This window comes from Homarus americanus, unplaced genomic scaffold, assembly GCF_018991925.1.
Source record: "Homarus americanus isolate GMGI-L3 unplaced genomic scaffold, GMGI_Hamer_2.0 scaffold37238, whole genome shotgun sequence".
Classification (NCBI taxonomy): Eukaryota; Metazoa; Arthropoda; class Malacostraca; order Decapoda; family Nephropidae; genus Homarus; species Homarus americanus.
The window spans coordinates 50,600-63,083 of NW_024749760.1; the positions used below are offsets into that span (position 1 = coordinate 50,600).

The window sequence follows — 12,484 nt, forward strand, 5'->3', positions numbered from 1 at the left end:
ACTGGAATTACATACATGGACTTAATACCAGTTAAGAGACGAAGAATAATGTACAGAATATTCATAAATACCCACACAAGACCAAAGAAATGATACTGAGATTGTTAGCCCCAGTAAATGAAAGAAATATTGTACGTACATTTATATAACCAGAAAAATATGATACTCTGAAGATATAAATAGAGATACTGGGATAACAACAAAAAGAAAAATGGGTAGAATTATCTTGATCATAAAATAAATGAAGTAGTACTGAGATTGGAGTGTTGAAATAAAAACTGAAACATTGAAAATACAGGGGAAAAAGCGATACTCTGGTTACATAATTGGAGATGATGGGATAATGGCAGAGATATTAATGGGTAAAATGGATGGTATGGGAGGGACAGGTGAAAGCACAGAGTGGGATGGATAAATGAAATTAAAAGCTGTGGTCCCCTGAGAAATACAGCCTTTGGGATAGTTGGTGTAAGGGTTGGGAGTGGAGTGGAGTCAGGTACGCCAACCCTTAGACTTGAGGATAACTTATTCATTAATAGTTGGAGGTTAGGTTTGGTTAGGTTAGGTTAGGTTATAAGTTACGATACGATAGGTTAGGATTAGTTAGGTTATGAATCTGGTTTTGGAGATCAGTTAGTTCCGATTTTGGGAACTTAGAAATGTAATTATTAAACGTTTCCCTTAATTTAGGTCGGGGGAACCTATCTGACTTCCTCTTTCAGTCTGAGACACATAGATGGTCCGGTACACAAATTGGTGTAGAAATTGCGCTAAGGCTAACTTAACTAGACGAGGAGGGATCATAATTGTGAGGGCGGCAGCAGGTGTGTTTACAAATATGTATGGGCGGTTCCGGAGGGTGTAGTTCCGGGCGGCGGCGCTGCAGATGGTGTGGGTGGCCCCGGAGGGTGTAGTTCTGGGCGGCGGGTGGGGACGGCGGCGCTGCAGTTGGTGTGAGTGGCCCCGGAGGGTAGTTCTATGGGCGGCGGGTGGGGACGGCGGCGCTGCAGATGGTGTGGGTAACCGGAGGGTGTAGTTCTGGGCGGCGGGTGGGGACTGCAGGCGCTGCAGATGGTGGTTCTGGCGGTGGGGACGGAGGTGTTAGTGGAGTCCCGGAGGGTGCAGTTCTGGGCGCAGGGGTAAAGCGGCGCTGCAGATGGTGTGGGTGCCCCGGAGGGTGAGTTCTGGGCGGCGGGTGGGGACGGCGGCGCTGCAGATGGTGTGGGTGGCCCCGGAGGTGTAGTTCTGGGCGACGGGTGGGGCGGCGCTGCAGATGGTGGGTGGCCCCGGAGGGTGCAGTTCTGGGCGGCAGCAGGTGGGGACGGCAGCGCTGCAGATGGTGTGGGGGCGGAGGTGTAGTTCTGGGCGGCAGGGGACGGCGGCGCTGGACGGCATGGTGCGGGTGGTGTGGGTGGCCCCGGAGGGTGTAGTTCTGGGCGGCGGGTGGGGACGGCGGCGCTGCAGATGGTGTGGGTGGCTCCGGAGGGTGTAGTTCTGGGCGGTGGGTGGGGACGGCGGCGCTGCGAGATGGTGTGGGTGGCTGGAGGGTGTAGTTCTGGGCGGCGGGTGGGGACGGCGGCGCTGCAGATGTGGGTGGCTCCCGGAGGGTGTAGTTCTGGGCGGTGGGTGGGGACGGCGGCGCTGCAGATGGTGTGGGTGGCCCCGGAGGGTGTAGTTCTGGGCGGTGGGTGGGGACAGCGGCGCTGCAGATGGTGTGGGTGGCCCCGGAGGGTGTAGTTCTGGGCGGTGGGTGGGGACGGCGGGCTGCAGATGGTGTGGGTGGTAGTTCTGGGCGGCGGTGGACTAAGTGGGCGCTGCAGTTGGTGTGAGTGGGGAGGGTGTAGTTCAAGTGGCGGGTGGGGACGGCGGCGCTGCAGATGGTGTGGGTGGCCCCGGGGTACTGGTTCTGGGCGGTGGGTGGGGACGGCGGCTGCAGATGGTGTGGGTGGCCCCGGAGGTGTAGTTCTAGCAGGCGGCGGGTGGGGACGGCGGCGCTGCAGTTAGTGTGAGTGGCCCGGAGGGTGTAGTTCTGGGCGGCGGGTGGGGACGGCGGCGCTGCAGAGTTCTGGGCGGCGGGTGGGGACGGCGGGTGTGTGGGTGGCCCCGGAGGTGTAGTTCTGGGCGGTGGGTGGGGACGGCGGCGCTGCAGTGGGTGGCCCCGAGGGTGTAGTCTGGGCGGTGGTAGGGGACGGCGGCTGCAGTTGGTGGAGGGCCCGGAGGGTGTAGTTTGGGCGGTGGGTGGGGACGGCGGCAGTTGGGTGGGGACGGGTGGGGACGGCGGCGCTGCAGATGGTGGGTGGCTCCGGAGGGTGCAGTTCTGGGCGGCGGGTGGGGACGGCGGCGCTGCAGATGGTGTGGGTGGCCCGGAGGTGTAGTTCTGGGCGACGGGTGGGGACGGTGGCGGCGCTGCAGATGGTGTGGGTGGCCCCAGGAGGGTGAAGTTCCTGGGCGGCGGGTGGGGACAGCGGCACTGCAGATGGTGTGGAGTGGCCCGGAGGGTGTGGTTCTGGGCGACGGGTAGGGGACGGCGGCGCTGCAGAATGGGTGGGTGGCCCCGGAGGGTGTAGTTCTGGGCGGCAGGTGGGGACGGCGGCGCTGCAGATGGTGTGGGTGGCCCGGAGGGTGGTGTAGTTCTGGGCGGTGGGTGGGGACGAAGTGGCGCTGCAGATGGTAGGTGGCCCTGAGGGTGTAGTTCTGGCGGTGGGCGACGGGTGGGGACGGCGGCGCTGCAGATGGTGTGGGTGCCCCGGAGGTGTAGTTCTGGGCGGTGGGGCGGGGACGGCGCTGCGGAGCAGATGGTGTGGGTGGCCCCGAGGTGTAGTTCTGGGCGGTGGGTGGGGACGGCGGCGCTGCAGATGGTGTGGGTGGCCCCGGAGGGTGTAGTTCTGGGCGGGTGGGGATTATGGCGGCAGATGGTGGCGGAGGGTGGGTGGGGCAGGGAGGGGCGGCGGCGCTGCAGATGGTGTGGGTGGTTCCGGAGGGTGTAGTTCTGGGCGGCGGGTGGGGACGGCGGCGCTGCAGATGGTGTGGGTGGGAGGGTGTAGTTCTGGGCGACGGGTGGGGACGGCGGCGCTGCAGATGGTGTGGGTGGCCCCGGGAGGTGTAGTTCTGGGCGGTGGGTGGGGACGGCGGCGCTGCAGATGGTGTGGGTATTCCCGGAGGGTGGTTCTGGGCGGTGGGCGGGGACGGCGGCGCTGCAGATGGTGTGGGTGGTCCCGGAGGGTGTAGTTCTGGGCGGCGGGTGGGGACGGCGCTGCAGATGGTTGGTGTGAGTGGCCCGGAGGGTGTAGTTCTGTATGGCGGGTGGGGACGGCGGCGCTGCAGATGGTGTGGGTGGCTCCGGAGGGTGTAGTTCTGGGCGGCGGGTGGGGACGGCGGCGCTGCAGATGTGGTGTGGTGGCCCCGGAGGTGTAGTTCTGGGCGACGGGTAGGGGACGGCGGCGCTACGGGATGGTGTGGGTGGCCCCGGAGGGTGTAGTTCTGGGCGGTGGGTGGGGACGGCGGCGCTGCAGATGGTGGGTGGCCCCGGAGGGTGTAGTTCTGGGCGGTGGGTGGGGACAGCGGGCTACCGCAGATGGTGTGGGTGGCGGAGGGTGCGTTCTGGGCGACAGGTGGGGACGGCGGCGCTGCAGATGGTGGGTGGCCCCGGAGGTGTAGGGGCGGTGGGTGGGGACGGCGCTGCAGATGGTGTGGGTGGCCCCGGAGGGTGGACTGGCGGTGGTGGGGACGGCTGCAGTTGGTGTGAGTGGCCGGAGGGTGTAGTTCTGGGCGGCGGGTGGGGACGGCGGCGCTGCAGATGGTGTGGGTGGCTCCGGAGGTGTGTAGTCTGGGCGGCGGGTGGGGGACGGCGCTGCAGATGGTGTGGGTGGCCCCGAGGGTGTAGTTCTGGGCGACGGGTGGGGACGGCGGCGCTGCAGATGGTGTGGGTGGCCCCGGAGGGTGTAGTTCTGGGCGGCGGGTGGGGACGGCGGCTGCGGAGTGGTGTGGGTGGCCCGGAGGGGGGTGGTTCTGGGCGACGGGTGGGGACGGCGGCGCGTAGATGGTGTGGGTGGCCCCGAGGTGTAGTTCTGGGCGGCGGGTGGGGACGGCGGCGCTGCAGATGGTGGAGTGGCCCCGGAGGGTGTAGTTCTGGGCGGTGGGTGGGGACGGCGGCGCTGCAGATGGTGGGTGGCCCCGGAGGGTGTAGTTCTGGGCGGTGGGTGGGGACGGCGGCGCTGCAGATGGTGTGGGTGGCCCCTGAGGTGTAGTTTTGGGCGGCGGGTGGGGACGGCTGGCGCTGCAGTTGGTGTGAGTGGCCCCGGAGGTGTAGTTCTGGGCGGCGGGTGGGACGGCGGCGCTGCAGATGGTGTGGGTGGCTCCGGAGGGTGTAGTTCTGGGCGGCGGGTGGGGACGGCGGCGCTGCAGGTGTGGGTGGCGGAGGTGTAGTTCTGGGCGACGGGTGGGGACGGCGGCGCTGCAGATGGTGGAGTGGCCCCGGAGGGTGTAGTTCTGGCGGTGGGTGGATTATGGCGCTGCAGATGGTGTGGGTGGCGAGGGTGTAGTTCTGGGCGGTGGGTGGGGACGGCGGCGCTGCAGTTGGTGTGAGGGGCCGGAGGGTGTAGTTCTGGGCGGCGGGTGGGGACGGCTGCAGATGGTGTGGGTGGCTCCGGAGGGTGTAGTTCTGGGCGGCGGGTGGGGACGGCGGCGCTGCAGATGGTGTGGGTGGCCCGGAGGGTGTAGTTCTGGGCGACGGGTGGGGACGGCGGCGCTGCGGATGGTGTGGGTGGCCCCGGAGGTGTAGTTCTGGGCGGCAGGTGGGGACAGCGGCGCTGCAGATGTGTGGGTGGCCCCGGAGGGTGTAGTTCTGGGCGGCAGGTGGGGACGCTGCAGATGGTGTGGGTGGCCCGGAGGTGTAGCTGGGCGGCAGATGGTGTGGGTGGCCCCGGAGGGTGTAGTTCTGGGCGGTGGGTGGGGACGGCGGCGCTGCGGAGTGGTGTGGGTGGCTCCGGAGGTGTGGTTCTGCAGGCGGCGGGTGGGGACGGCGGCGCTGCAGATGGTGTGGGTGGCCCCGGAGGTAGTTCTGGGCGGTGGGTGGGGACTATGGCGCAGATGCAGGGGTGGCCCCGGAGGGTGTAGTTCTGGGCGGCGGGTGGGGACCAGCGGCGCTGCGGAGTGGTGTGGGTGGCTCCGGAGGGTGTAGTTCTGGGCGGTGGGTGGGGACGGCGGCGCTGCAGATGGTGTGGGTGGCCCGGAGGGTGTAGTTCTGGGCGGTGGGGACGGCGGCGCTGCAGATGGTGTGGGTGGCCCGTGAGGGGTGTAGTTCTGGGCGGCGGGTGGGGACGGCGCTGCAGATGGTGTGGGTGGCCCCGGAGGGTGTAGTTCTGGGCGGCGGGTGGGGACGGCGGCGCTGCAGTCATTAAGTCGGTAACTCAATAATAAGAGTTCATCACGTGCATTATCACCAAGTTGACGACGTAAACGGACACACCCTTTGATCTCCTCCTAGCTCTGTGCAACTGACTAATTGTACCTTCCCTTACTTTTCACATAAGGAGAGATGGCAACGAGAGAGGAGAGAGGCAGGTGTGAGGCAGAGTGTTGATGGAAACAGGAAAAGGAATGACTCTCTCTCTCTCTCTCTCTCTCTCACTCTCTCTCTTCGGCTATAAGCAGAGATGGCAAACGGGAGAGTAGGTGGAGGAGGCCAGACAAGTTTATAGGCGAAGGACTCTCTCTCTCTCTCTCTCTCTCTCTCTCTCTCTCTCTCTCTCTCCATTCTCCTAAGGAGAAGTAGGAGAGGAGTGAAAGTGGAGAAAGGATGGAAGAGGTTGGATGGAAAAAGAGGAGTAATAAGGAAGGACTTTCTCTCTGTCTCTGTCTCTCAATATCAAGGGCCGGTGGAAGAGGGGAGTAGTCGATGGAAGAGATGGGAGAGGTAGGGAGGGAAAGACGTAGAAGAGAGGGAGGAAAGACCCTCTCCCTCTCTCGCTCACTCTTAAGTATAATTAACGGTGTGGAAGGGGAGAAAGAATGGAAAAGAGAGAGAGAGAGAGAGAGAGAGAGAGAGAGAGAGAGAGAGAAGGTCTCGCTCTCCCTCTCCCTATTTCTCTCTTAGGATATTTGGAACACCTGAAGATTAGACACCCCAGCTTATTTCACCTGATGATTAGAGTGGTTAATCTTTAGGTGAAATAAGCTGGGGCTAATATTCGGGTGAACTGAGCTTGGGGCTGATGTTTAGGCTAAATAAGCTTGTGGCTAATCTTCAACTAAAATAAGCTTGCATGGAACCAATCTCTAGGGAAAATAAACTGGGGCTATTCTTTAGGTGAAATAAGCTGGTGGTTAATCTTCAGGTAAAATAAGCTGGGGGGTTAATCTTCATGTGATATGGAAATTTATTCTTATATAACAATATTATCTGTACTCGACTTCATAACTACAAAACTTTAACTCGCTCCACCAAACTGATATTCCAGATGTTCACGTCGCTGCGTCTAGGAATGAAATGACAGCGAAAGTTTAATTTTCATTATTCCCCGTTGATGGATGCTGTAGTGTTCATATGATTGATTACACGACAATATAACCCTGAAATTTGTGTGTAAACAGAGGTACAGCAGCGTCAGTAAGTGGATTAGCGTCCAAAACGGCCGTAGCGGTGCGTACCCCCCACATCGTCACTTCCCGCGTAAAAATGTAAACAAGTTATGGCCTCCAAAACGCGAGGAAAAAAAGAACACCACTATACTTTTCAACCTGCATTTTCGCCTTGATATAAAAGGGAGGCCAGTCAGTTTTAACCCGGTTATTCACGCCCAGTTCAGATTACCAGAGGTGAAATATACTTTTCATTCGTTTTATTTTTCCTCTTAACAATACTTATGATCATTAAGTTTTAAATGTAATGGAAATTTGCAGGCATTCAATAAGTCTCAATTTGCCTAATACTATATATTGTTGATTTTGGTTCTAAGTGCTACAACTGCTGGGGTCATTAAGCACAGTTCACTAACACCTACGACACACAACTTCTACAGATTCAGAATAAGATTTTTAGGTTTATCGAAAGAAACATTACTACAGCGCCAGAGGAATCATTCCGAATCATTTCTAACATACAATAAGCTAATTTAGACCAATCAAACTTAATATATTGGTATTATATTTAGGGTCCCGGTTCTTTAACTTAGTTTGGTTCCAGTGGGAATTATCTCCTCTCTCTCTCTCTCTCTCTCTCTCTCTCTCTCTCTCTCTCTCTCTCTCTCTCTCTCTCTCTCTCTCTCTCTCTCTCTCTCTCTGTCAAACGAACTCTTCTAAACGAGCTAAACATCCACTGTTACAAATGCTCGGGATTTTTTATATATAGGAACTGATTTTATTCTCAAAATTCAATGTCTTGTTCCCACATCTGAAAACGAGATGACACACATGGAACGTCTTAACATGGAGGAGGCTTGACCACCCAGGCACTAAGGAGGTCTTCCCAGAACCCTTAAACCTGAAAGTCTTTCCTGGTCTCCCTCCACCTCGTTGTGCGTCTGGCAGCTTTAAAGAGAATCACACATATGACCATGACAAATCACACACGAACATAACAAATCACACACGAACATAACAAATCACACACGACCATGACAAATCACACACGAACATAACAAATCACACACAAACATAACAAATCACACACGACCATGACAAATCACACACGAACATAACAAATCACACACAAACATAACAAATCACACACGACCATGACAAATCACACACATAACAAATCACACACAAACATAACAAATCACACAGTGAACCACGACAAAATCACACACGAACATAACAAATCACACACGAACATAACAAATCACACACGACCATGACAAATCACACGAACATAACAAATCACACAAACATAACAAATCACACACGACCATGACCGTCACACACGACCGCGACAAATCACAAACGAACATGACAAATCACAAACGAACATAACAAATCTACACGAACATAACAAATCACACTGAACATAACCGTCACACACGACCATGACAAATCACAAACGAACATGACAAATCCCTGGCCAGAACATAACAAATCACACACGAACACCAACAAATCTACCAAACGAACATAACAAATCGCACACAGAGCATGACAAATCACAAACGAACCTAACAAATCACACACGAACATAACAAATCACACACCGAACATAATAATCACACTGAACATAACAAACCACACACGAACATAACAAATCACACACGAACATAACAAATCACACACGAACATAACAAATCACACACGACCATGACAAATCACACACGAACATAACAAATCACACACAAACATAACAAATCACACACGACCATGACAAATCACACACGACCATGACAAATCACAAACGACCATGACAAATCACAAACGAACATGACAAATCACAAACGAACATAACAAATCACACACGAACATAACAAATCACACACGACCATGACAAATCACAAACGAACATGACAAATCACAAACGAACATAACAAATCACACACGAACATAACAAATCACAAACGAACATAACAAATCACACACGAACATGACAAATCACAAACGAACATAACAAATCACACACGAACATAACAAATCACACACGAACATAACAAATCACACACGAACATAACAAACCACACACGAACATAACAAATCACACACGAACATAACAAATCACACACGAACATAACAACACTTTTAAATAGCGTCTGAGCACAGTTTTGCATAGGACCCCAAGTGCTTGTTTGTTTGTTTACAGTCTACATTATACCCTGACCTACCAGAGCAAAGTTCTCGTCCATAACCTTTGTTACTCGTTGTTTACAGTACAGTCAGTTACCAACAACAGAAACAAGACGGCCAGGGTAACTTAAATAAGGGAGGGAAGGAGTAGTGGATGGAAGGGATGGAAGAGGTATAGGGAGAGAGAATGAGCTATATAGAAGAGGTGGGAGGAAAGAAAACCCTCTCTCACTCTTCTCTCCCTCTCTCTCTCTCTCTCTCACTCTTAGGTATAATTAACGTTGTGGAAGGGAGAGAGAATGGAAGAGATAGACAGCAAAGAGGGGCCTCTCTCTCTCTCTCTCTCTCTCTCTCTCTCTCTCTCTCTCTCTCTCTCTCTCTCTCTCTCACTAACTCTTAGGTATAATTAACGTTGTGGAAGGGGAGAGAGAATGGAAAGAGATAGACAGCAAAGAAGGCCTCTCTCTCTCTCTCTCTCTCTCTCTCTCTCTCTCTCACTAACTCTTAGGGTATAAAATTAACGTTGTGGAAGGGAGAGAATGGAAGAGATAGACAACAAAAGAAGAGGCTCTCTCTCTCTCTCTCTCTCTCTCTCTCTCTCTCTCTCTCTCTCTCTCTAATTTACTATAAGTAGGTATATAAGTAAAACATGTACAGTACCATAATTTCCCTAAATGAATTACGTTTATGTTTTTAATTATTATATCCGCTTAACATAATAAAAATATAAAAGGAATTAGGTTCAAAGTCAAAAGTTAAATAAGCCGCTCTCCTAAAAGCCTCCAGCCTAGCCTAACCTAACCCACTGTAATCTGATCTAGCTTACATAAACCTATTCTAACCCAATATAACCAATTCTATCCAAACCTAACCAACTGTACACAAACCTAACCTAACCTAACCCAATCTAACCTAACCTAACCCAATCTAACATTACATAAAGTAACCTAGCCAAACCTAACATGCTAGCAAAAACTAACCAAACCTAACCTAACCTAACCTAAACTTAGGATTAGACTCCTATATAATTGAGGCTCACGACAACTGGGCCCCAATCCGTATGCTTAAGTCTTGTTGGGGTCCATTTGAACTGGGGCCCATCAGATCACGAACCAGACAAACACAGGGAAAAGAAAATTACGTGATCAAAGTATAACCAACTGCAAGCAATACATAAGTAACACTAGCGTAAGTAACAACCAAAGACGTAACAACATAAGCAACGTGACTTGTATATGTAACGGCACATGTAAGCTATACCTAAGGAACATCCCATAAGGAACAACACATGAGAAACATCCCATAAGGAACAACACAGAAGGAACAAAACATAAGGAATATCCCATAAGGAACAACACAGAAGGAACATCCCATAAGGAACAACACATAAGGAACATCCCATAAGGAACAACACATAAGGAACATCCCATAAGGAACAACACATAAGGAACATCCCATAAGGAACAACACAGAAGGAACAAAACATAAGGAATATCCCATAAGGAACAACACAGAAGGAACATCCCATAAGGAACAACACATAAGGAACATCCCATAAGGAACAACACATAAGGAACATAAGGAACAAGGAACAACACACATGAGAACAACACAGGAACATCCCGCAGGAACATACATAAGGAACATCCCATAAGGAACAACACATAAGGAACATCACATAGGCAACAACACACAAGTAACACCATTTTAGTAACAGCCTATAAATTCAGCACACAAAGAGTATCAGTAACAAATACATACAAGCAGAGAGTCATCAGTGAGGCGTGGAGAGAGGAGGTGGAGAAGGAGGAGGTGAGGGAGGAGGAAGGAGAAAGAGGAGGAGGAGGAAGAGAAGGAGGAGGTGAGGGAGGAGGAAGGAAGAGGTGGAGAGAGGAGGAAGGAAGAGGTGGAGGGAGGAGGAAGGAAGAGGTGGAGGAAGGAAGAGGTGGAGGGAGGAGGAAGGAAGAGGTGGGGGGAAGAAGAGGTGGAGGAAGGAAGGAAGAGATGGAGGGAGGAGGAAGGAAGAGGTGGAGGAAGGAAGAGGTGGAGGAAAGGAGGAAGGAAGAGGTGGAGGAAGGGAGGAAGAAGGGGTAGGAGGGGGAGGAGCCATCACCAAGTCCACCACCGCCACGCTTGGCTAGATTCGCCCCAAAAATGTTAATGGGTCAATTAAGTCAATTAAGCGATCAGTGACTCGTTGTGCAGTAGTTAGCTGAAGTTGGGCAGGCGAGCCAGCTGGGGGAGAGAGAGCGCTCGCAATTTTGCTGGGGGGAGGGGGTTGGTGGAAGAGAGTAGTTTGCTTTCGTGGATTTCTGTTCGCTGGTGCTGTTTGTTTTCCCGCTTATTTGTTTTGGTGGAATTGTTTCTTTATTTTTGTTTGTGTTTCGTATTTTATTGTTTTTTTTGCCGTTTGTTTTATGGTGTTTTGTTAGGTGGTCGTGTTTGATGTCGTGTGATTTTGTTTACTAAGCTAACCTAACTATCTGACTTACCCCTAACCTAACCTAACCGGACATAACCCTAATCTAACCTAACCTGACTTGACTTATCCCTAGCAAAATCTAGCACAAACACACTTAACCCTAACCTAACCGGATTTATACCCTAATCTAACCCACCTGACAGCTTATCCCTAGCTTAATCTAACCTGACACGCCAACACAACCTAACCTTCGAAACACTAACTTCTTCCCTATACAACATCCCTACCTTAATCTAACCTGACTTACCCTAACCTAACCTAACCTGACTTACTAACCTAACCTGACTTATCCTAGCAATCTAACCTGACTTACCCTTAACGCCTAACCTAGCTTGACTTACCTAACCTAACCTGACACACAAGCTTTAACCTGACATCTACCTTAATCTAAACACATTTACCTAACCTAACCTAACCTGAAACTTGCCCCTAACCTATACAGCTTATCCCTAGCAATCTAAACCTGACTTGCCTAACCTAGCCTAACCTGACATCCCTACCTTAATCTAGCCTGACGACTTACCTAACCTAACCTAACCTGACTTACCCCTAACCTAACCTAACCTGACTTACCCCTAACCTAACCTAACCTGACTTACCCCTAACCTAACCTGACTTACCCCTAACCTGACTTACCCCTAACCTAACCTAGCCTGACTTACCCCTACCCTAACCTAAACTACCCCTATTATAGTATTAAAACCTACCCTAACCTAACCCAATTTAAATTAATATACCCAGACCGAAAACCTAACTAAACTTTACCTAACTTAACCTAACCAAAACTTAACATTACCTAACCTATCTTAACCTAACCAAACCTAACCTAACCTAACCTAACCAAAACTTAACTTAACCTAACCCAAAGTTAACCTCACCTCACCAAAACTTAACATTACCTAACCTATCTTAACCTAACCAAACTTAACCTAACCTAACCTAACCAAAACTTAACTTAACCTAACCCAAAGTTAACCTCACCTCACCAAAACTTAACATTACCTAACCTATCTTAACCTAACCAAACTTAACCTCCTATAACCAGTTCTAACTAGCCTAGCCCACCCCTGATATAAACAACAGTTCATATTATATGAAAATTCGAATCTCGTTCTGGAAACGGTGATGAGTCTGACTCGGATAATTATTCTGTATTACCGCATCAATTATACGATGATCCAACCTAGACTGGTATGGTCATTCACCAAGCGGCTCCCTATTTATTTACCAACGTTC

At 52.1% G+C, this 12,484-nt stretch overlaps 1 protein-coding gene across 1 annotated transcript; it reads right to left on the minus strand.

The window, feature by feature from the left end:
• Nucleotides 1-976: 976 nt before the first annotated feature.
• Nucleotides 977-5,396, minus strand: LOC121853740 (basic proline-rich protein-like). The gene is made up of 3 exons (XM_042348081.1): nucleotides 4,956-5,396; nucleotides 3,066-4,488; nucleotides 977-2,784 (listed from the first exon to the last, which is right to left on the minus strand). The coding sequence occupies exons 1-3, from the start codon at nucleotides 5,394-5,396 to the stop codon at nucleotides 977-979; spliced, it is 3,672 nt and encodes a 1,223-aa protein (XP_042204015.1).
• Nucleotides 5,397-12,484: the final 7,088 nt, after the last annotated feature.

Bases quoted from the DNA above. Each gene is read 5' to 3' on its own strand.
- LOC121853740 (XM_042348081.1), bottom strand. From the start codon at position 5,396: ATGACTGCAGCGCCGCCGTCCCCACCCGCCGCCCAGAACTACACCCTC. The intron at 4,489-4,955 runs GTCCCCACCCAC...ACCCACCGCCAG, and splicing joins CACCACTCCGCAGCGCCGCC to AACTACACCCTCCGGGGCCA. The intron at 2,785-3,065 runs GTCCCCACCCGT...TCTGCTCCGCAG, and splicing joins ACACCATCTGCAGCGCCGCC to CGCCGTCCCCGCCCCACCGC.